General features: G+C 42.2%; 1 protein-coding gene across 3 annotated transcripts in view; it reads right to left on the bottom strand.

Moving 5' to 3' along the window:
- Positions 1-25,598, bottom strand: part of ryk (receptor like tyrosine kinase) — a 376,084-nt gene that overhangs the window by 169,953 nt on the left and 180,533 nt on the right. For 2 of the 3 annotated variants that reach the window (XM_041182702.1, XM_041182704.1), the window contains 2 exons: positions 21,597-21,677; positions 6,465-6,590 (listed from right to left, as the gene is read on the bottom strand). In XM_041182702.1, the coding sequence (XP_041038636.1) occupies positions 6,465-6,590; positions 21,597-21,677 (207 nt within the window). The remainder of the gene's footprint in view (positions 1-6,464; positions 6,591-21,596; positions 21,678-25,598) is intronic. The other variant, XM_041182703.1, reaches the window with a different exon arrangement.

Below are 25,598 nucleotides of genomic sequence, written 5' to 3'. Positions count from 1 at the left end.
TCCGGTTAGTAACCTTTTCCAGTAAACTTTTTTTTGTTAAATTGGACGAAATTTGAAATCCCAGTTACTCACTTAGAAACTAAAGCCACAAAATTCCACTGTTCTAAACAGAAAGAAGAAATTCGCTATACAAAAAAAATCAACACTCCATTTTATATGCTAACATACAGAATTAACACCAGATAAACATGAATTAACACGAAAGCTGTGGTTGAACACACCATAAGTTGCACAATAAATGATAAACACAATCCAAGACTAGTTCACTGAATCTCTCAGCAAACCACCCAGGCATCACTGCGTCATAAAAAGTCTATAATCCTAGCATCACACTGGCATTGAAATTCATATACCACATTACTCATTTGTATGATACGCAGAATGTCTTCCTGGTTCGACAGCAGCATCCTGTTAGTGGCAAATACCACTCGTGTTGCTACTGCATAGTAGCTAGCTTCACCTGTTGCTCAAAGTTTTGAGATACCTTGCCCTTCCAGGGCAATCTGAGGTAGACTGGTACTTTTCAGGTCTGAAAGTGATGGCCTTAGGCCCGTTCATGAGTTTGCGTGATATACAGAGCTAAAAGGGTAGTCATTATCTTGCAGGATGCCTTTGATGTGCCCTATTTCAGCATCAAGCTTCCATGGTGTGCAAATGGCTCGGGCCCTATTTACAAGGTTGTCGATAAGGCCAATCTTATATGTGTGTGGAACTGTAAGAACCATATGAACAAAGCGCAGTAGGCCTTTCAGCCTCTCGAGCCTGCTCTGCCATTTAATAAGATCATGGCTTATCTGACAATAACCTGATATCTGCATCGACCTACCTAACTACCCAATAACTTATCGCCCCCTTGCTTACCAAGGATCTATCCACCTTCTGCCTTAAAGACTCTGCTTCCATCACCTTTTAAAGAAGAGTTCCAAAGAATTATGACCCTCAGAAAAAGTTTCAACTCATCTCTGTTTTAAATGGGCAACTCCTTATTTTTAAACAATGACTCTTAGTTCTGGAATTTTCCACAAGAAACATCCTTTTGACATCCACTCTGTCAAGACCCCTCAGGATCTGATATGTTTCAATCAAGTCACATCTTACTCATCTAAACTCCAGCGGATACAAGCCTTATCTGTCCAACCTTTCCTCATAAGACAACCCGCCCGTTCCAGGTATTAGTCTGGTAAACCTTCTCTGAACTGATTCCCACGCATTTACATCCTTACTTAAATAAGATGACCAATACTGTACACAGTATTCCAAATGTGGTTTCACTTGGGTTCTGTATAACTGAAGCATAACCTCCCTATTTCTGTATTCAATTCCCCTTGCAATAAATTATAACATTCTATTAGTGTTCCTAGTTACCTGCTGTACTTGCACACTAACTTTTTGTGATTCATGCACTTGGACACCCCGAAACCTCTGAATCTCAGAGCTCTGCCATTTAGATAATATACTTCTCTTTTAAACTTCCTGCCAAAATGAACAATTTCACATTTTCCCACATTATACTCCATTTGTCAGATCTTAGCCCACTCACTTAACCTACTTATATATTTTTGTAGCCTCCTTCCATGTCCTCTTCACGACTTACTTTCCTACCTATGTTTGAGTCATCAGCAAACTTGGCAACCATCCCTTCATTAAAGTCATTTATATAAATTGTAAATAGTTGAAGCCTCAGCACTGATCCCTATGGCACACCACCCATTACATCTTGCCAACCTGAAAAAGACCCATTTTTGCCTACTCTCTGCTTCCTGTTAGCCAGCCAATTGTATATCCATGCCCCTATGCCATGAACTTTAATTTTCCGCAATAACCTTTGATGTGGCACTTTATCAAATGCCTTCTGGAAATCTAAGTGCAGTATATCAACAGGTTCCCCTTTATCGATGGCACGTTACTTCCTCAAAGAACTCCACTAAGTTGGTTAAATCCCAACACGTATATTGACTAGTGAAGGTAGGCTTGTGGTAGATCATGGTAGATTTTTCAACTAGTATGTCAAGGAAAGGGGGTCCATTTGACTGCACCAATTCATAGGTGAATTTAAGGATGGAGCCCATTAAAACATGTAAGGAAATTGGTGCACGCAGCTGCAGATTTAAATATAGTAAACATATCATCCACATATTGGAAATATGTGAGGGGTAGGTTAGGTATCATTCCGTTGAAGACACGTTTCTCATGGAACTCAACAAAGATGTTTGCGGAAGCTGGGCCTAGAGAGGATCCCATGGCAACACCATCCATTTGGGTATACATGGTGTCATTAAAACTGAACTCAACTGCGCGAGTTGCTGAGTTCATAAATTCAACTGATTCACACAATGGTGGTGGGTCTAGATCGCCATGTATTGTGCTGCAGCGCAAATATCTATGGCTTCCTTAAGTACATTGGTGAGTAGGCTAGCAATGTCAAATGAGCACATGGGCACAGACATTCCAGGGTAATATGGGGTGTCTCAAAAATTTGAGCAACACGTGAAGCTAGCTGTTTCACGCTGCTACTATGCAGCAGCAACACGAGTGGTATTCACCACTAACAGGATGCTGCTGTCAAGGACAAAAAGACACTTTGCCTATCACACAAATGAGTAATGTGGTATATGAATTTCAATGCCAGTGTGATGCTAAGTACGTAGGCTGTACATCCCAAAGACCGGTGGAACGTATCAAATAGCAAGTCACAGCCGCTGTTCGTCACAGGCAAAGTACAGACCATACCAAACCAACCCGTGCTTGCAAAACTCAAAACACAGTGTCCAACGTTAGATGTGATTCCGTAGTTGGACAACATTTGCTAATTAATCCTCAGTGTGCTAAGAATTACACTGACAACCAATCTAAGTGTGGTGCATTTGTATATACCAGAAGCTACATATACTAATACACAAGGCCCTGTTCTTTGCAGAGTAGAAGAACATGTATATACATTGCACCTGTTTCAGCTAAACAAAATAAGTGACAGCCATTTGCTGACTCATTCCTCAGGGCAATGCCTTGATCAACCAGGGTCAATCTGCCTGGTTTAAATTTCAAACAATGCTTGGCAGTTAACTGTCATTCACCATTAGTGGTGCAGTCTCCATGGCAATGCTGCTTCCCAACCAATCAGCACTCTTTTCACATACAGTATAAATTGTTGTTTTCCCCCTCATATTGGTATTCTTGCGAGTGTCCTGATGAGTGCAAGACAAAAAGCTTAGACATATCTCTTTTATCAGCAACCCTGTTCTGAGGCAGGGTTGAATATATCAACCCTTCGCACATTCTGTACATTAACCGTTAAAAATATCCAGTCAACCCAAGTGTCACACCATCCACCACAACCTAGATGCAAAATGACCATGGCTCCACACCCTAATCACACAGAGAAAAAAAATCTGGAAATAGAAATTTGATTACTACTTTGAGTTGATCTTCCAGGAGCGTCCATAGTTTGCTAGGGTTCTGATCCTCAGCCATCAATCCTGACGTATTAATTACGCTGCAGTCCCTCATCGTCCACTGCGATCTTGATTTTTACAATTTGTTTCTCTGGTTCACTCACTCCTTGGTCCAAAAAAAATGTTCCATCTGTTTATATCTGATGCCTTCCAAATCAGTATTTTGGTGCCATTTTTCTCAATCTTGCTTCTTTAAAAATATTGACTTCACTACAGGCTTTCACTCCGTCACAGATGAATGAGAGAAAACGTGAACTTCAACACTTTGGCTGGAAGAATAAATTGAGAGATTGCAAAACTCTGGGGTACAAAGGGATCTGGGCGTCCTCATAAATGAATCACAAAGTTAGCATGCAGGTACAGCAAGTGATTAGGAAGGCAAACAGAATGTTGGTGTTTGCAATAAAAGTAGGGATGTTTTGCTATAGTTGTACAGGGCATTTGGTGGTCTCACCAATGGTGAAACCACATCTGGAGTACTGTGTATAGCTTTAGTCTCTTTATTAAAGAAAGGATATAAACGTGTTAAAAAGTTCAGAGAAGGTTCACTCAACTGATACATGAGATGGTGGTGGGAGTGGGTGGGGGGCGAGGTTGCCTTATGAGGAAAAGTTGGACAGGCTGGGCCTGTATCCATTAGAGCTTAGAAGGTTGAGAGGTAATCTTATTGAAACATATAAGATCCTGAGGAGACTTGACAGGGTGGATGCTGAAAGAATGTTTCCCGCTTGTGGGAGAGACTAGAACTCGGGGACACAGTTCAAAAATAAAGGGTCTCCTATTTAAGATGGAGATGAGAAGAAATTTTTTCTCTCAGAGGGTCATGAGACTTTGGACCTCTCTTCCGTAAAGAGTGATGGAGGCAGGGTCATCGAATATTTTTAAGGCAGAGGTAGATAGATTGTTGACTAACAAGGGGCTGAAAAGTTATTGGGGATAGGTGGGAACGTGGAGGAGTTGATACCACAATCGGATCAGCCATGATCTTGCTGAATGGCAGAGCAGGCTCAAAGTGCTAAATGGCCTACTCCTGCTCCTAATTCATATGTTTTCCTTTTATAGGCGCAATATTTCCACAGGGTTGGTTTTTTTTTTTGGACTGTCTTCTGTACAGGATAGTTTCTTTTTTTAGGCTCTTTTTTTCAGGTCTGCTGCAGCTACAACTCCCCAGGTGTCACTGTGGGGTCATTTCTGAGCTTTCAGAGTAAGCCTTGCCCATCCACAAGCAGCAATGACGGTGTGCTGCTGCTTCCAATTTCTGCCAGAACAGTCAAAGACATCAATCCTGTAACTACTAACATGCCCCCCCAACCATCAATCCGGCTGCCATGTAAGCTGCTGTACTCCCACAGTTTATAACCTCCTGGGGTCCTGTCTGTGGTGGAGTCTTTTGCATTGTTAATGCTTGAGCTATCTTCAGCCAGTCCAGGTAAGCAGCCAGCACTCCTATTGTGCTTGGTGATCAGAATTCCTCCAGCTGTCACTCTGTAGTACATGATGTACTTCAAAATATCGCAATTTTGCTTCTTTAGCTTGTGACTGATCTAGGAGTCATAGGAATACAAACAATATACAACAAATATGTAGGTTCTTTATTGTAACTTGAACTGGAGCATCTACACACCCATGAGTACAGGAGCATGTTTACTCTATTGGTCTACACTCACAATTCCCAAGTCACAGGAGATGTGATATCACTTCCTTCTGTGACTCCCCACTTACAGTCCCTTAAAGTGATCCCATCACAATTGGTAAAAGACCAATAATTGTTCAACAGCTTGAATTTTACTCACTCATTCACTTTTCCAGAATCGTTTCATCCAATTCAGGGTTGCAGGGAGTCAGAGCCTATCCCGACAGGCAATGGGTGCTAGGTGTGGTACACCCAGGAAGGGACACCGGTCCATCACAGGGCACGCATGCGTGCGCGCACACACACACACACACACACACACACACATCTCAAAATAAAAGTTATTTTCTTTACTATTTTGGTTAACTTCGTCCTTTGCAGTTTTTGTATCTTAGATGTCCCACGAGGCTACTCACACGACATTAGATTATTGCAACTGATGCACATTGTAGTTTTTGCTGGGATGGAGGCACATCCCTTTAAGACCAAAGTGTAATTGTTAAGATTGTTTGGTCAAGGAATTGATATTACAGTTTGATATGTGCTTGTTAGTTTCAAGCTGGAGGTCATATGTGCAAATGCTGTTTTGCACCCATAATACATATAGCATCAGAAGCAGGGCTTGTACGCACGTGTTGACATACTGTTTATTATAAAGTAAAAAATAGATATCTTTGCTTTTCCCAAACTGAGTTCTGTGGAAGGGTCATGAGGACTCGAAACATCAACTCTTTTCTTCTCCGCTGATGCTGCCAGACCTGCTGAGTTTTTCCAGGTAATTCTGTTTTTGTTTCAGATTACATCAAGCTATCATCTGTTCCTCCACAATGCCATCTAGTGGCAGCTACCTGATACATCAAGAATAATACTGACAGTAAAGAACAGACACCACAAAACAATAGTTGAAGGTTCACTGCTCAATTATTTTTTTCTTCAGTCCCTCTGCATATAATGAAACATCAGGCACCAGATCTTTATCTGTGATAATCATAGCTTGTCAATCAATTTATCATCGATCTCATATAGATAAAATGAAGCATTTTTTTTGGCCTAGCGTTTTAGAAATTGATGATCATACTTAAAACAGTCGACAGTCTAAGAAATTCACATAGCTCCAGTTCCTGTACAGACCATGTAGGGACCGGCTCAGACAAAAGCAAAATACTGCAGATTCTGCAAACCTAAAATAAAAACAGAAAATGCTGGAAATGTTCAGCAGCTCAGGCAGTCTCCATGGAGAGAGAAATGAAGTTAATGTTTCAGGTCAGTGACCTTTTCATCTGATAGGATAGGAAAAGGACATGATGTTCAGAGACTTGGGCGGGGAAAGGAGGAATACATTTTTTGTTGCAACCTCAATTGAAGCCCAAGTTCATTACCTTCCTGAAGAACATCTTTGAAAGTGACCCTCTCTCTGGAAATTGCAATGTCCTTTACTCTGGCCTTTGCCTCCGCCAGTGTAACACTTTTGAGGTCATTCTTTTCTATCCGCAGTGTTGGATAACCTGCAGAGAAAACAAAGAGTAAAGCATATCACCAACATCCTACATTAAGTTATATGTTGCATTCAAAATCCACAGGATGTTTAACTGTAGGATGAATTAGATAAGAATTTATGGCAAGAGAAATAGCTAAAGAGAGAGAGAGCAACAGGTGATAAAGGAGGAGAACATCAAGAAAAATGAAAAAATGGGATTACATTAGAAAAGAAGTGGAACTGGCCTTGTTTTATAGCGTAAAATTCAGATTTCCAGAGTCATGGTAGTAGCCAACATGTTCAGCTAATTGTGAAAGTAGAGGAGAGTGCGAGAGGAGCACCCTGGGACAGGCAGTCAGCAGCAGCTAGAGGAGAGTGCGAGAGGCACAGCCTGGGACAAGCAGTCCGCAGCAGCTAGAGGAGAGTGTGAGAGGAGTGTCCTCTGCAGTCACTGTGGCCAAGTGAAAAATAAAGAGTGACATCACAGGAAAATCCTAAATTCATTGGTTGGTAAGTAACAGCTAGTTTGAACTACCTATTCTAAATTGATTTCAGATTAAGGGTGACTACTGGGGCCCAGAATTAGAGGCCTAACACTTCAGCTTCAACTCAGCAGAGAGAGCGAGTTCCAGTTGATTTTAAAAAGTGTATTTTGAATCTCTATTCTAACTTGCTTTCAGATTGAAGATAAATAGGAGAAATATTTTACAGATTGATAAACTAAAGTCCAGTCGGAAATTTAAAAACAAATTTAATAAAATAGAGGTGCAGGGCCAGGCGATGTGTTGTAGCTACATGATGTAGGAGCTGGTGGACCCCATTGCGGTTCCCAGTGACATTTGTAGCAAATGTTGGTTGCTTGAGGAACTCTGGCTCAGAGTTGATGAGCTGGAGTCTGAGCTTCAGACACTGCGACACATCAGGGAGGGGAGAGTAACCTGGACGCTGTGTTTCATGAGACAGTCACACCCCTTAGATTAACTACCTTAAATTCGGCCAGTGGTCAGAGACAAGAGGGTGTGATTCTGAGTGAGGCAGGTAGAGGGTCCCTTGGAGGACGAGACTGGGGAGTTAATGGCAGAAATGGCAGAGATGCTTAATCAATATTTTGTCTCAGTTTTCACAGTGGAGGACACTAGTACTACCCCAATAGTAACAGGTAGTGCAGAGGGTTTGGAGAAGGAGGAGCTTAGAACAATCACCATCACTAGAGAAAAAGTACTGAGCAAACTATTGGGATTAAAGGGTGACAAGTCCCCAGGACCTGATGGCCTACATCCCAGGGTCTTAAAGGAAGTGGCAGCGGAGATTTTGGATGTATTGGCTATAATATTCCAAAATTCCCTGGATTCTGGAAAGGTTCCAGTGGATTGGAAAAATGGTAATATAATGCCCTTATTCAAAAAGGGGTTAAGACAGAAAGTAGGAAAGTATAGACCAGTTAGTTTAACATCTGCCGTTGGGAAATTGTTGGAATCCATTATTACGGAAGTAGTAATGGGGCATCAGGAAAGTCAAAATGCAATCTATCAGAGTCAGCATGATTTTATGAAGAGTAAATCGTGTTTGACTAAGTTGCTAGAGCTCTTTGAAGATGTGACAAGCAAAGTGGATAATGGGGGTCCTGTAGATGTAATATATCTGGACTTCCAGAAGGCCCTTGATAAGGTGCTGCACAAAAGATTAATACACAAGATAAGGTCACGAGGAGTTAGGGGTAATATATTAGCTTGAATAGAGGATTGGCTAACCAACAGAAAGCAGAGAGTCGGGATAAATGGGTCTTTTTCTGGATGGCAAGCTGTAACTAGTGGGGTGCCACAGGGTTCGGTCCTTGGGCCCCAACTATTTACAATCTATATTAATGACTTGGATTCAGGGATAGAAGGTTCTATAGCTAAATTTGCAGATGACACCAAAATAGGTGGGAAAATAAGTTGCAATGAAGAAATAAGAAATTTACAAATGGATATGGACAGGTTAGGTGAATGGGCCAAAATCTGGCAGATGGATTTTAATGTGGATAAGTGTAAGGTTATCCATTTTGGTCGGAAGAATAAAAAGGCGACTTATTATTTAAATGGAAAGAAACTTCAGAACGCTTCAGTGCAGAGGGATCTGCGTGTCCTCTTGCATGAATCGCTGAAGCTAGTATGCAGGTACAGCAGGTAATATGGAAGGCAAATGGAATTGTGGCATCTATTGCTAAAGGAATAGAGTATAAAAATAGGGAAGTGTTGTTGCAACTGTACAAGGCATTGGTGAGACCGCACCTGGAGTACTGTGCAGTTTTGGTCCCCTTACTTGAGGAAGGATAGAGTTGCACTGGAGAAGGTTCAGAGGAGGTTCTAGATTAATTTCAGAGATGAGGGGCTTGTCTTATGAGAAGTGATTGAACAGTTTAGGCCTATACTCGCTAAAGTTTAGAAGGATGAGAGGAGATCTAATTGAGGTATATAAGATGCTAAACGGCATAGACAAAGTAGACGTGGAGCGGATGTTTCCCCTTGTGGGGCATTCTAGAACAAGAGGCCATAGTTTTAGGCTAAGGGGTGGTAGATGAGGAGGAATTACTTTTCTCAAAGGGTCGTGAATCTGTGGAATTCACTCCCTCAGAGTGCAGTGGATGCTGGGACGCTGAGTAAATTTAAGGAGGAGATAGGCAGATTTTTATTTAGCAACCGGTTAACAGGTTATGGGAAGAGGGCAGGAAATTGGAGTTGAGGCCGAAATGAGATCAGCCATGATCGTAATGAATGGCAGGGCAGGCCCGAGGGTTTGAATTGCCTAATCCTGCTCCTCATTCTTATGTTCTAGACAAGTCTGCTGATTTTTAGATGAAAATTAACATTAAAAACATTCAATATATAAATTGAAGACATCAACAATATATAATAAACAATTTTATCCAAATGGTTAAAGTGAGCAATATTTTAGACATGTCAAACCGATGATGCTTTATAATCCATTCACAAATTCCAGTAACAAGTGCTGCAAGTCCACATCTTTTTTTTAGAGAGAGCTCCTGTAGTGAGTGCAAATGTAGTGAAGTTATACTGAAACTTCATAAAGCTCTGGTTAGGCTAACTAAACTAGAGCTGTGTGTCAGTCCTGGTCACCACACTTTAGGAAGGATGTGAGGATCCTTGAAAGGGTGCAGAGGAGATTTACTAGAATAGTTCCAAGGATGGGGGAATTTTAGTTGTGAGGTTAGGTTCAAGAAGTTGGGTTTGTTCTCCTTGGAGTAAAGGAAGCAGACGAGATTGGATAGAGTTGTACAAAGGTATGACATTAGATAAGATAGACAAAGAAATGCTGCTCCCATCAGCTGATGGCACAAGGATGCAAGTATAAGGTGTTGGGCAGGAGATGTAAGGTGGAATGTTAAGAGAAATCTTTTTGCATGCAGCGAGTAGTAATGACCTGGAACTTGCTGCTATGGGGGGTGGCAGAAGCAATGAAAAGCACTGATATCAAAAGAAACTGGATGGGCACTTGAGGGGAATGGGACTGACTGGATTGCTGTACAGAAAGCCAGCATGGACTCGATGGGTAGAAAAGCCTGTTTCTGTGCTGCAATGACTCAATGACTCTTATGTATATATTTGAATAGTTCCAAATTCAAGTGCATTTCTTTATTACCTGAAAGTATAAGCAAGTGAATGACAAACACTAGAAATGGAGATTTATAGCATATAGATAATAACTGCGCCCTCCTCTCTCAGTGACAATGCTGGTTAGTCATTGTGCTGTGGTCTTACAGCTTCATTATTGCAGATTCCAAGAGTACATTACACTAGGTATGAACATGAATGCATTGAAAGCAGAATTAACTTCTGATTCAATTAAATGTATGAGATACACCGAGACAATGTCTCTTTAATAAATAGCAAAATTCCAGTATCCTATTTCACTACTGTAACCAAATGAAATCCCAGCACTATCAACATGAAATAAGCTCAGTGAAGGCAGAGCAGCCTCTTTATCACTCAACACTGTCATTAACTCTTTCAATCAGCTATCTCAGCATTGCAACACCTGTAACACAAACCTGTTCGCCCTACACCAACATCAATTGTTCAATGGGAAACATTGAGCCTCAGAACCCAGAAGGTCCGATCGATGGCCTGTACTGTATTAAGTTGGTATCAGCCAGCGGAGTAGCGGCTTTCTAGAATCATGCCGCTCTGGGATTCCGTGCCATTGCCAATCGGTATTCCTCATTATTAGCAAAACAAGAATTGAGACTGAAAAAAGACTATAAAAAGTGAAAAATTGTGTTTCTAGTTGATGTTTGGGTGTGAATATGACTTGGGGAGATAGATAAATACAATTACATAAAGTGAGCGCAGCGCAAGCGGGGTTGGGGGTGAGGTAGGGCACGGGAGGGCGCACGCACGCAGGGGTGAGGGTGAGTGGAGGAGAGAGCGAGTGTGAAAGAGAGAGTGTGACATTGAGAGTGAGAGAGAGAGAGTGAGAGTGAGTGAGAGGGCAAGTGGGGGGGGGGGGGGGAGCGAGTGAGAAGCGAATGTGTGTGAAGGTGACAGAGAGGATCAGATCAGATCAGTCTGAGGGCCCCGATTGCCGTTTAGCTCAATGGTCAGCATGTCTAAATTTACTTGAGCAAATTACCAGTCGGCACTATTACTCATGACTTGAGAGTTTGAGCCAACTGCATAGAAGAAATTAACAAGAATGAAGGTTGGGTATTTAAGGATATTTGAAATCGGAGTATGAATAGGATATCCAGCCCTTCGAGTCTACTCCACTATTCAATAAGATCATGGCTGCTCTTCCACATCAACTACACCTTAGCACTAGCCTCCATATCCTTTAATTCCCTTAGCATCCTAAAATCTTCAATCTCTGTCTTGAATATATTCAACAGCTGACCATCCACTGGGATAGAGAATTGATAAGATTCACAACCCTTAGTGAAATTCTTCTCATTCAAATCCAAAAGAGCCAACTCCTTATTCCGAGACTGCAATCCCTAGTTTAGACTCTCCATCCAGGTAAACTCATCTTCCCAGTAACTTTTTAAAAATTCATTCATGGGTCTGAGTGTCATTAGCCAGGCCAGCATTTATTGCCCATCTCCGATTGCCCTTGAGAAGGTGGTGGCGAGCTGTCTTCTTGAACTGCTGCAGTCCATGTGCTGCAGGAACACCCAGTGTTAGGAAGGATAGTACGTATCTTGTAAAGCCCCTTAAGAATTTTAAATGTTTCAGTGAGATCGACTCACTCTTCTAAATTAAAGAAAATATTATTCCAGTCTACTTAACCTCTCCTCATCCCAGGAGTCAGCCTAGAGAACCTTTGTTACACTCCCTCTAAGGCTAGTACATCCTTCCTCAAGTAAGGAGACCAAAACTGTACACTGCAGGTGTGGCCTCATCAAGGCAGTGTAAAATTACAATAAAACTTTTTCACTCTTAATACTCCTGTCCATTTGTAATAAAGGCCAACATTCCTTTTCCTTAATGGTTTGCTGCAACAAAATACTAGTATGCTTGGAATCCTACAGCGAAAAAAGTAGTCTTTCGGCCTATCATGCCTGTGCCAGCTCTTTGAAAGAACTATCCAATTCGTCCAGGCCTCCGGCTCTTCTCCCCCAACAACCCCCACCAACGCTGCAAACAAGATTTCCCATTTATAAAACTGTTCTGATTCTGCCCAAGCATATTATGACCTCTAAGTGCTTTGTTACCATGTCCCTGATAACAGATCCTAGCATTTTCCCTACTAATGATGACAGGCTAACCGGCCTATAGTTCCCCGTTTTCTTTCTCTCTTTTTGCTTGAATAGTAGGGTTACATTAGCGACCCTTCAAACCATAGGGATCATTCTAGAAGAGGAAATTCTGGAATTTCAAAACCACTGTGCCCATTATCTCTATAGTTGCCTCTTTTAAAACACTAGGATGCAGGCCATCAGGTCCAGGTGATTTATTGAGCAAGTCCCATTAATTTCTTTACTAATAATATCTCTCTACTAGAACCTTGGTTTTTCCATTATTTCTGGAATTTCTTCATTTTCTACTGTGAAGACAGATACAAAGTATTTGCTTAATGCCCCTGCCATTTCTTTATTCCTCATTATTATTTTTTGTCTCTGCCTGCAAAAGACTCATATTTACTGTCGATAAACTCTTCCCTTTTACATCTCTATACAAACTTCTACTATCTGTATCTTTTGCTAGTTTTTCACATTCTATTTTCTCTCTCAATTTTTTGAAGATCCTTTGCTGAAATCTAAAACCCTTCCAATCACCGGGCTTATGGAATCTGAGTCTACCTGAATGAATGACTGAAAATGCTCCAATTCAAGTTGAATTGAATGTGGAACACAAAGAACAGCAACTTGGAACATGCTGTATAAAATTACACAATAAAATCTGTTCTACTGCACTGGAGCTCCTTTCAAAGACATCATTGCAAACACTTTCCAATTAAGGGGTCACATCAAGGGCACAATAAAAATAAAGCTTAAGATAGTTATATTCATGAATGCAAGATCTCAAGTATGACACATTATTTCAGCGCAGTCCCTGGTTTGCCAATCACATACTATGCCACAGAGCTGTCGAAGATGAGTTTATACCCACAAGCCTCGGGTGAGTGCCAGGAGGTCAGGAAAAAAAATCTGTGGGTGAGTATAAAAATGACCCTGGGTTACTTTTGCACATACTGCAAAGTTTCAGCTAAGGAATCATGTTTAGCATATAGTACGTGTGGGAACCTCCATTTGGAAGCAAAAGGATAGGAAATTTGGGGACAGAAATTCATGGTCAATGTATATTCATCACAATTTTAAGCGCTGAAGTTAATATTCATCTGCTAAACCTTGGCTAATGAATTGTTAGCAATAATTGAAGTAGGAAAAATAACAAACCCACTACTAACGGGGAAAATAGAAAAACACTTAGAAACCAAAAATATAGTAATCAATAGTCAAAATGAATTTCTAGCTTGACTAACCTCAATGAATTCTTTGAAGAGGTAACAGAGGGTAATATAGTAACTGTGATATATCTAGACTTTCAAGAGGCATAGTGTACCAGGTAATAAACTGCTGACTAAAGTTAGAGCATGCAGAGCCAGGGGACAAGTAGCTGAATGGATAGCTAGCTGGCGGCAAGACAGAAAGACTATGGGAAAAGGATAGCTATTCAGAGTGGCAGAAGGCAGGAAGTAGGCTCCCACAAGGATCGGTGCTGAGACCACTGTTGCTCACAATTTAAATTAACAATTCAGACTTCAGGGTTAGACACGCAGTTTTAAAATTTGCAGATGACTCAAAATTAGAAGAGATTGTCAATACTAAAGGAGGACTGCAACAAATTACAAGACATTAATGAACTTGCAAAATGGGCAAATGATTGGCAAATGCATTTCAACTTAGGTAAGTGAGAGATATTACATTTGGTAAGCAAACAAAGGTCACATATTCATTGGAAAATAAGAATCTAAATGGAATAGAGGAGCAAAGGGATCTAAGAGTACAAATGCACGCATCACCGATCAATAAGGCCACAATAAAAGCAAACTGTGCACTAAGGTCTATTTCTAGAGGTAGAATTGAAAACAAAGTAGGAGTTAACATTGGTTAGACCAAACTTGAAGAATTCTGTATGCAGTTTTGGTCGTCACGTTATAAAAAGAACATAGTGGTACTGGAGCGTGCAAAAAGGATTTAAAAGAATGGTACTTGAACTGTGAGCTCCTATCTGAAAAAATAAACAGGTTACAAAAGAGAGGGCTGAGACCTAATAGAGATCTTTAAGACTTTGAAAGGTTTTGTTAGGACAAAGAGAGAGTTTCCATTTGTGGAGATAAACAAACCTGAGGTCACAAGGTAGTCAACAAGAAATCAAATAAAGAATTCAGAAATCATTTCTTTAGAACAAAGAACAAAGAAAAGTGCAGCACAGGAACAGGCCCTTCAGCCCTCCAAGACTGCACCGATCATATTGCCTTTCAAACTAAAACATTTTGCTCTTCCGGGGTCCGTATCCCTCTAATCCCATCCTATTCATGTATTTGTCAACCACTATCATACCTGCTTCCATCACCTCCTCTGGCAGCGAATTCCAGACACTCACTACCCACTGCGTAAAAAACTTGCCCTGCACATCTCCTCTAAAGTTTCCTCCTCTCACCTTAAATCTATGTCCCCTAGTAATTGACTCTTCCACCCTGGGAAAAAGCTTCTATCTACTCTGTCCATGCCACTCAATTTTGTAAACTTCTATCAAGTCATCCCTTAATCTCCGTCGCTCTAGTGAGAACAATCCGAATTTCTCCAACCTCTCCTCATAGCTAATAAACTCCAGGTCAGGCAGCCTCCTGGTAAACGAGATTGTCATCAAACCCGCTGACAAGCTTGGTGCTGTTGTTGTCTGGCACACTGACCCCTACATCGTAGAGGCTGAGCGTCAACTCACAGACACTTCCTCCTACCTCTCCCTGGACCATGACCCCACTACTGAACATCAAGCCATTGTTTCCAGGACTGTTACTGACCTCATCTCCTCTGGAGATCTTCCTTCCACAGCTTCCATCCTGACAGTCTCCCAACCTCGGACGGACCGCTTCTACCTCCTACCCAAAATGTACAAACAGGACTATCCCGGCAGACCGATCGTGTCAGCCTGTTCCTGCCCCATGGAACTCATTTCTCGCTATCTTGACTCCATTTTCTCTCCCCTTGTCCACTCCCTTCCCATCCACATCCGTGATTCCTCTGACACCCTACATCATATCAACAATTTCCAGTTCCCTGGCCCCAACCGCTTCCTCTTCACCATGGATATCCAATCCCTCTACACCTCCATCCCCCACCAGGATGGTCTGATGGCTCTCTGCTTCTTCCTCGAACAGAGGCCCAAACAATCCCCATCCACCACTACTCTCCTCCGTCTGGCCGAACTTGTTCTCACACTGAACAATTTCTCCTTCAACTCCTCTCACTTCCTCCAAATAAAAGGTGTGGCTATGGGTACCTGCAAGGGCCCCAGCTATGCCTGTCTCTTTACGGGGTATGTGGAACATTCCTTGTTCCAGTCCTACTCTGGCCCCCTCCCACAATTCTTTCTCTGGTACATCAATGATTACTTCGGTGCTGCTTCATGATCTCGTCTGGACCTGGAAAAATTTATTAATTTTTCTTCCAATTTCCACCCCTCCATCATTTTCACATGGGCTATCTCTGACACTTCCCTTCCCTTCCTTGACCTTTCTGTCTCAATTTCTGGTGATACACTGTTCACCAATATCCATTACAAACCTACCGACTCCCACAGCTACCTCGACTACAGCTCCTCACACCCCGCTTCCTATACGGACTCCATCCCAATCTCTCAGTTCCTTCGCCTCCGTCGCATCTGTTCTAATGATGCCACTTTCAAAAACAGTTCCTCTGACATGTCCTCCTTCTTCCTTAACTGAGGTTTTCCACCCACGGTGGTTGACAGGGCCCTCAACCGTGTCCGGCCCAACTCCCGCGCATCCGCCCTCACACCTTCCTCTCCCTCCCAGAAACATGATAGGGTTCCCCTTGTCCTCACTTATCACCCCACCAGCCACCGCATTCAAAGGATCATCCTCCGCCATTTTCGCCAACTCCAGTATGATGATATCACCAAACATATCCTCGCTTCACCCCCCCGGCGGCATTCTGTAGGGATCGTTTCCTCCGTGACACCCTGGTCCACTCCTCCATCACCCCCTACACCTCAACCCCCTTCCACGGCACCTTCCCATGCAACCGCAGAAGATGCAACGCCTCCCCCTTTACTTCCCCTCTTCTCACTGTCCAAGGGCCCAAACATTCGTTTCAAGTGAAGCAGCATTTCACCTGTACTTCCCTCAACTTAGTCTACTGCATTCGTTGCTCCCAATGCAGTTTCCTCTACACTGGAGACACCAAATGCAGACTGGGTCTGCAAGAACACCTTTGGTCTGTCTGCAAGCATTACCCAGACCTCCCTGTCGCTTGCCATTTCAATACTCCACCCTGCTCTCATGCCCACATGCCCGTCCTTGGCTTGCTGCATTGTTCCAGTGAAGCTCAATGCAAACTGGAGAAACAGCACCTCATCTTCCGACTCTGCACTTTACAGCCTTATGGACTGAATATTGAGTTCAACGATTTTAGATCATGAACTCTCTCCTCCATCCTCACCCCTTTTCTGATTTTTCCCCCTCCTTTTTGTTTTTTCCAATAATTTATATGGATTTTTCTTTTCCCATCTATTTCCATTATTTTTAAATGCATTTCCATCCATTGTTTAATCTCTACCTTTTAGCCTTTTTTGATTCCTTCACCCCACCCCACCCCGACTGGGGCTATCTGTACCTTGCTTGTCCTGCTTTCTACACTTAATTAGCACATTCTTTTAGATAATATCACCACCTTCAACACCTCTTTGTCCTTTAGGCTGTGACATCTTTTGGTTGTCTCCACCTATCACTGGCCCTCTATCCAGCTCTCTTGTCCCAAACCACCCCCCCCTTAAACCAGCTTATATTTCACCCCTTTTCTATTTTTCCTTAGTTCAGTCGAAGAGTCATGCGGACTCGAAACGTTAACTGTGCTCCCTTCCACAGATGCTGCCAGACCTGCTGAGTTTTTCCAGGTATTTTTCTTTTTGTTTCCTGGTAAACCTCCTCTGCACCCTCTCCAACGCCTCCATATCCTTCTGGTAATGTGGTGACCAGAATTGCACGCAATATTCCAAGTGTGGCCTAACCAAGGTTCTATACAGCTGCAGCATGACTTCCCAGCTTTTATACTCAATACCCCTGCCAATGAAGGCAAGCATGCCATATGCCTTCCTGACTACCTTATCCACCTGCGTTGCTACTTTCAGTGACCTGTGGACCTGTACACCCAGATCTCTCTGCCCGTCAATGCACTTAAGGGTTCTGCCATTTACTGTATAATTCCTGCCTGTATTAGACCTTCCAAAATGCATTACCTCGCATTTGTCCGGATTAAACTCCATCTGCCATTTCTCCGCCCAAGTCTCCAACCGATCTATATCCCGTTGTATCCTTTGACAATCCTCTTCACTATCTGCAACTCCTCAAACCTTAGTGTCGTCTGCAAACTTACTAATTAGCCCAGTTACATTTTCCTCCAAATCATTTATGTATTCTACAAACAGCAAAGGTCCCAGCACTGATCCTTGCGGAACACGACTAGTCACAGTTCTCCATTCAGAAAAGCACCCTTCCACTGCTACCCTCTGTCTTCTATGACCAAGCCAATTCTGTATCCATCTTGCCAGCTCACCACTGATCCTGTGCAACTTTACCTTCTGTACCAGTCTACTATGAGGGACCTTGTCAAAGGCCTTACTGAAATCCATGTAGATAACATCCACTGTCCTTCTATCATCGATCATCTTTGTCACTTCCTTGAAAAACTCGATCAAGTTAGTGAGACACGACCTCCCCTTCACAAAACCATGCTGCCTCTCACCGATACACCCATTTGCTTCCAAATGGTAGTAAATCCTGTCACGAAGAATCTTCTCCAATAATTTCCCTACCACTGACGTAAGGCTCACCAGCCTGTAATTTCCTGGATTATCCCTGCTACCCTTCTTAAACAATGGAACAACGTTGGCCATTCTCCAGTCCACTGGGACCTCACCTGTAGCCAGTGAGGATATAAAGTTTTCTGTCAAGGCCCCAGTAATCTCCACCCTTGCCTCCTTCAGTACTCTAAGGTGGATCCCATTTGGCCCTGGGGACTTATCCACCTTAATAGTATTCACAACGCCTAACACTTCCTCTTTTTTGATCTCAACATGATCCAGGCTATCTACACACTCTTCCCTAGACAAATCGACCGCTGAGTCCTTCAGAGTCTACCCAGAGTGTGGTCAGAATGTGGAACTTGCTATCATGAAACTTGTATTTATTTAATGCCTTTCAAATAATAAAATGTTACAAGGCACTTCACAGGGCCAATGTAATTCAACTGAGACATTGAGCCACGTAAGATGAATGTAGAGCAGGTGACCAAAAACTTGGTTAAGGTGGTAGATTTTAGGGAGGCACTGAGAGGTTTAGGGCCTAGACATCTGAAGTTACAAACACAAATGGTGGAGTGATTAAAATCAGGGATGCTCAAAAAGCCAAAATTTGAGGAGTGAAGATAATTTGGAAGGTTTTAAAACAAAGACATTACTTAACTGGGAACGAGTGTAGGTCAGTGAGCACAGGGAGTATGGGTGAACGGGATTTGGTGCGAGAAAGGGCATGGACAGAAGAGTTTTGAATGACTTCAAATTTACAGAGGGTAGAACGTGGGAGAGCAGGCAGGAGTGTGCTGGAATAATCAAGGCTCGAGGTAGCAAAAGTACAAATGAGGTTTTCGGCAGATGAGCTGAAGCAGGGCAGGATTCAGGCAAAATTACGGAGATGGGAATAGGCCGTCTTAGTGATGTCACAGTCGGAAGCTCATCTCAGAGTCAAAGACGACATCAAGGTTATGAACAGTGTGGTTCGATCTCAGAGAGTTACCAGGAAGAGGAATGGAATTGGTAGCTAGGGAATGGAGTGTGTCAGGGAACAAAGACAATGACTTCAGTCTTCCCAACATTTAATTGGAGGAAATTTCTGCTCATTCAGTACAGGATGTCAGTTAAACAGTCAGGCAATTTAGAGGCAGTGGAAGGGGCTGAGAGAGATGGGGCTAAGTATACCAGGGGGAGAATTTTCCTGTCGGCGTGCGGGGGTGGGGCCCGCACGTTGATGCGTAAAATGATGTGTGGTGACGTCGGGCGTGTGTCCCGAAGTCACCATGCGTCATTCCAATTTTCCGTTCAGCAGGCACGTGCTGGAGGTGGCTACGCGCCTGCTGAACTGTCAAAGATCTGTTAAGGTCATTAGTAAACCAATTTAGGTAACTGACAGGGCTGCCCATCCAACCTTAAGATTGACGGGCAGGGGAAGAGCCAAGTAGCCTTCATGTTTTTCATGAAACCTCATCCACTGGCGGGGTTTTATTAAATGAATAAATAAATTTCTCTCAATTCATGAACATGTCCCTGCTCATGTGGCACTGTCATGTCTGCATAATGTTAATCTTTCCTTTTTTTCAAGATTTCAATGTGAACTTAATCTCCCTGAGGCACGGAGCTGCCTCAGGGAGATTTCTGTGCCCTTTCATGTGAAAGAACGCAGGCCCCAACTCTCCATCCTCCCCTCGCCCGCACAGAGCACTACCAGGAGTGCGTCACGCTGGGCGGGCCTTAATTGGACTGCCCACGTAAAATGGCAGTACGCTCTGTGCCTGCCCATGCCCTCTCCCAACTGACAGGCAGAAGGTTCTGTCCCAGCTGTCCTCAGCATACATATGGAAATTGACTTTGTGTTTTCAGATGATGTCGCCCAGGCACAGCATGTAGAGAAGAAATAGGAGGGGGCCAAGGTCAGATTCTTGCGGGGACACCAGAGGAAACTGTGCAGGAGTGGGACGAGAAGCACTGCAGGTGATGCTCTGGCTACAATTAGATAGATAAGAATGGAACCAAACAAATGGTAAAGATGCATTTAAGGAGAAGCACATGAGGGAAATCAGTTTCTAGTGGTGTTCCACAGGGCTCAGTGTTGGGGCCCTTGCTGTTTTTTGAATATATTAATGATTTGGACTTAAATGTGGGAGGCATGATTGGGAAATTTGCAGGTGATATAAAATTGGCCTGTGTAATTCATAGTGAAAAGGATAGCTGTTGTCTCCAGAATTATATCAGGGGTTTGGTTGAGTTGGCAGAAAAGTGGAAGATGGAATTCATTCCAGAGAAATGTGAGGTGATGCATTTGGGGAAGCCAAACAAAGCAAGGGAATACTCAATAAATAGGAGGATACTGGGAGGGGTAGAGGGAGTGAGGGACCTTGGTGTGCATGTCTACAGGTCCCTGAGGGTGGAAGGACAGGTGGATAAAGTGATAAAGAAAGCATATGGAATGCTTTCCTCTATTGGGCGAGGTATTAAATACAGAAGCAGGGATGTAATGATGGAACTGTATAAAACGCTGTTTAAGCCACAGCTGGAATTTTGGGTACAATTCTGGTCACCACATTACAGGAATGATATAATTGCCCTGGAGAGAGTACAGAGGAGATTTACAAGAATATTGTCAGGGTTTGAAAATTACTGCTGATGAAGACCGGATAGGCTGGGATTGGAACAGAGGGGGTTGAGGGGTGACCTGACTGAGGAGTACAAGATTATGAAGGGCCTAGATGGAGTAGACGGGGGTGCCCTGTTTCCCCCAGCAGTTAAGTTAATTATCACGGGGCACAGATTTAAGGTGACTGGTAGAAGGATTAGGGGGAACAAGAGGAAAAACTTCTTCACCCAGAGGGTTAAGGGTATTTGGAATTCACTGCTTAGTTTGGTGGTGGAGGCAGAAACACTCAACTCATTTAAAAACACCTGGAGCTGCACCTAAAGTACTGCAACCTGTAAGGCTATGGACCAGGTGCTGGAAGGTGGGATTAAAATGGACAGCTAGTTTTTTTCTTTTTTGGCCAGTGCAGACACGATGGACTGAATGGCCTCTTTCTATGGTTCTATGGAGAAGGGATTAAAGAGTTATGCTAATAGAGTTATGTGAGAAAGGAAAGAAGGCACCTCGAGTGCAGCATAAATACCAGCATATTCTGGTCTATTCCTGTGCTATATAATCTACCTAATTCTATGTATGACCACGATATTGGGGATTTAATGACCCAAAAACTAGTAAATACATTCTTCTGAGTCAGACTTCTCACGCAATCAGAAATAATTTCTCTTGTGGCTGTTTACAAAATATCTCTTAGAAATTGATCTGTAAATAAACGTCTAATATTTGCTGCACATTTACTTTTGTCAGCTACTTATCCTGAAACCAACATTCAAATCCATTTGACATGTACATGCTGAATAATTTTCAAATCTCTACATTTTATTTTTTTTATTTGATAGACCTTCCTAAGCAAAATTGCTGGTGTCGGCAATTTTATGAAGCTCACCTGGCGTTTTGGAAGCTTGGGTGACACCATTTTGCCTTTCTTCTTCAGGGTTGCACCTAGGAAGTTCCTTCAGATCACTTCCTGTGAGGACAGGAAGTCGTGTTACAGCCATATTTATTTCCCCTTTTTATCATAGTGCATTTATTCCATTCACAATGTTAATATAATAAAAATATTGTTAGCTGTTTTGGGGGTCACCGTTTCCCATACAGCAAGCGATGCAAAGGAATTTTCCTGGGCAAAGCTCAAAGAGAAAGGGCAGAATGGTTTTACCTTGGTCTACAAAATCCATATTAGTTAACTAACTGTCACCTCTGCTACAATTGGACAACTAAAGAAAATTATGTACAAGTGGATTTCTGTTTAAATAGTTTGTTAAATGAATAAATTTGGATAACTAATTCTAAGGAATTAATCCATTAGACAATAGTATTACCGCATAGAAATTGACTAAAATTGCAAGGTAGCACATGCAAGCTATTTCAGATAGCTGATATGCAGATTCACCCTAGGTTTTCTGCTGGAAGGGGATATCTAATTACTTAGGAAAATTGTATGTCTGTACATGGTAACTGGAAAACCCTTGTCCCCAGCTGTCACATTGTTATTTCAGCAGGCCCCGCAAATCTCAAACGCACCACTTGTAGCTCTGCAACGGCCCTGGAGCCACAGGATTGATGCTGCCAAACAGCCCAAAGTGCTCTTTAAGCTTTGAAACACTTCTAGTGGCTAGTACCAAGAGGGCCTGGAATGTTGTGTACTGATTTAGGCAAGCAAGTACAACTCCATGACCGATTGATACATCTGGGATGCAGGAAAGACCAGGAGGTCACACCACTCATCGAGAAGATGAGTAGCAGCTTCAAACTTTGAGTGGCCTGAAACAGAAACACAGCAGCGTACAGGCTCCTTACCCAAGTTAGTGACTCTGCTCCGCATGCACTGGCAACTAGACCAATGTAGGGGTAGGGACTGATTAGTGTGTGCACGTGTTTTTGGAGGGGGAGGGGGAGCAGCTGATTACTGTGTGCATGCTTATGCATACATGTGCATGCGTGATGGGGATAGAGGGATTGATTGTGTGCATGTGTGTGTATGCATGTGTAGCATCCTCTCCTCATGCAGTATAAATTGTTGTTCCCTTTGAAAGTTGACATTCTTATGTCCGTCCTGATTAGTGCAAGGTGAAAAGTTTTGGCAGCATGTCTCTTTTTCAGCAACTCAAGTTCTGTACTACCAAATTACTATTTATGAAGGAGTACATTGCTTAACTGATGCATGATTAGTGCATCTGCCCACATTATCAAATAAATGGATTTGAAAATGTGCACTTTTGTGTCTTAAAACTAGATTTGGTTAGGTTTTATGTTTCAGGTGTATATTTATACCTGGTTCACACACTTGTGGTTAGCTGTTCTAACATTATTCTTTGTATTCTATGATCCAAAAAACTCCAAAACCCAGAAATGCCTTGGTCCCAAGCATTCTGGTCTGGAAAGGTTATAACATATCCACATATAATTGAAGCTATGTAAATTTGTGAAGCTGTAATTCCACCTTCCCCCATCAGGAACACTATAGTATCTCAGTTTGGCAGTAACTCAGCTCATTCTGCATTGAGCAACTTACAATATATCCAGTATACAATATGTACAATATATCCAGCTTTGAAAACCAATGCAAACAGCCACTGTGATATATGTTTACTGGCAAGTAAGCTTTGCCTTTCTATAATGTCTTGCAAAATGGTTTACAAACAATCATTATATCAAGCTATACACCAAGAATTCAACTTATTTTTTAAAAATGCAACTTGTTCATATTGATGTTGTTTAGAGAATGAAAAAATATGTGATTGAAGTCCCATAGCACCATGCTTGACCGAAGTTGTCTAGAAACAATGCAAATAATTAGATATCACTAGAATAGGGAATGGTAAGTTAAAAAGTGGGGCTGGAGTAAAGGAGTAAGTAATCAAGTCTAAATCAAAGTTCCCATGCATGTATGTGAATGCGCAGTGTGTGGCAAATATGACTGATGAGTTACAGGCGCAGATTGCCGTGTAGAAGTATGATGTTGTGGCTATAACAGGCACCTGGTTCAAAGAGAGGCAGGGCTGGGTATTAAATATTCCTGGATACGAGGTGCTCAGGAAAGCTAGAAAAGGAGGGGGGTGGTGGTATTGGTTAAGGAAAACATTGAATGCAGGAGAAACAGGATGTCCCAGAGAGGTCAAGGCCAGAATCTATTTAGCTAGATCTAAGGAACAAAAAATGTACAATTACATTGCTCAGTGTGGTCTATAGGCCACCAACTAGTAGGACAATGTAGAGGGACAAGTTTGCAAGGTAACTACAGAGAGGTGCATAAATTACTAACTGATTATAATGGGGGACTTTAATTACCCAAAGATAGGCTGGAATAGTGTGAAGGCAAGAGTTCCTACAGTGTGTTCAGGAAAGTTTTCTTCAACAGTATGTTTCCAGCCCAATGAGAAAGGAGGCTCTGTTGGACCTGGTTCTTGGGAATGTGCTGAGCCAAGCGGATTAAGTGTAAGTAGGAGAACCTTTAGGGGATAGCAATTATTGTATCATAAGGTTTAGGCTGACTATGGAAAAGAACAATCCAGAGTGAAAATAATTAATTGGGGAAAGGCCAACTTCAATGGGGTAAGAATGGATCTGGGCCAAATAAACTGGAGTCAAAAGTTGTCAGGAGAAATGGCAGCTGAACAATGGGCTACCTTCAAAGAGAAGATTTGGGCACAGTCAAGGATACTTCCCTCGAAACAGAAAAGTAGGGCAACATATCCAGAGCTTCCTGGTTGACAAAAAAAGAAATTAAGATAAGGAAGAAAAAGTGTGCTTACGACAGATGTCTGTTAGAAAATACAATTGAGAACCAGGCTGAATATAGAAGACTCAGAGGGGAGATGAAAAAGCAAATAGAGAAGCAAAGAGGAAGCGCATGAAAAGAGAGTTGCAGCGAACATAAAAAGAATCCTAAAGTTTTCCATAGGCATATAAATAGTAACAAGGTGATAAAAAGGAGTTGGGCCGATTAGGGACTGTAAAGGGGATTTACGCAAGGAGGCAGCTAAGGTATTTCATGAATAGTTTGCACTTGTCTTTACAAGGAAGGTGGCCATGGTGAAAGGAGGTAACCCAGACACTCAAAAGGTTTAAAATTGATAAGGTGGTGGTATTGGATAGGCTGTCTGTACTTAAAAGTTGATAAGGCACCAGGTCCAGATGAGATGCATCCAAGGATACTGAGGGAAGTGAGAGTGGAAATTGCAGAGTCACCGGCCATAATTTTTCAAGTCTTCCTTAAACTCAGAGAATTGCAAATGTTACACCTTTGTCCAATAAAGGGTATTAAGGTAAGCCCAGCAACTACAGGCCAGTTAGGGCTTGGCCTAAATAGCCAAGTGGTTATGGTACTGGGTTTGTAACCCCAAGATCAAGAGTTCAAATCTCACAATGGCAAACTATGAAACAATGTAACTTCATCTGAAACAGATGGAAACAGGTTTACTCAAAAAAAAGAGTATCAAGAGTTCAAATCTCACAATGGCAAACTGTGAAACAATATAACTTCATCTGAAACAGATGGAAATGGGTTTGTACTCGAAAGAGTTACAGGCCAGTTAGTTTAATCTTAGGGGTGGGGAAACATAATTAAGGACAAAATTAAAAGTCACATGGACAAATGCAGGTTAATTAAGATAAGCCATTCATAGCGAACATTCAATCAGTATATTAAATAATGTATAATACATTTAATTAAACTTTTCAGCAGCTGCATAACCCACATTTATGGGAAAATTGTGTTTAGTTAGCTCACTGCAGTTTTTTGGAGGTAATAGAAAGAATGATGAGAGCAATGCTATTGATGTGGTGTACATGGTCTTCCAAAAGACATTTGATACAGTGCCATACAACAGAATTGTGAGTAAAGTTATAGCTTGCAGAATAAAAGGGATAGTAGCAATATGTATAT

The sequence above is a fragment of the Carcharodon carcharias genome, chromosome 2 (assembly GCF_017639515.1).
Source record: "Carcharodon carcharias isolate sCarCar2 chromosome 2, sCarCar2.pri, whole genome shotgun sequence".
Taxonomy (NCBI): Eukaryota; Metazoa; Chordata; class Chondrichthyes; order Lamniformes; family Lamnidae; genus Carcharodon; species Carcharodon carcharias.
Note: the sequence above shows the minus strand (reverse complement) of the source record. Positions and strands in the feature narration are given on the sequence as shown.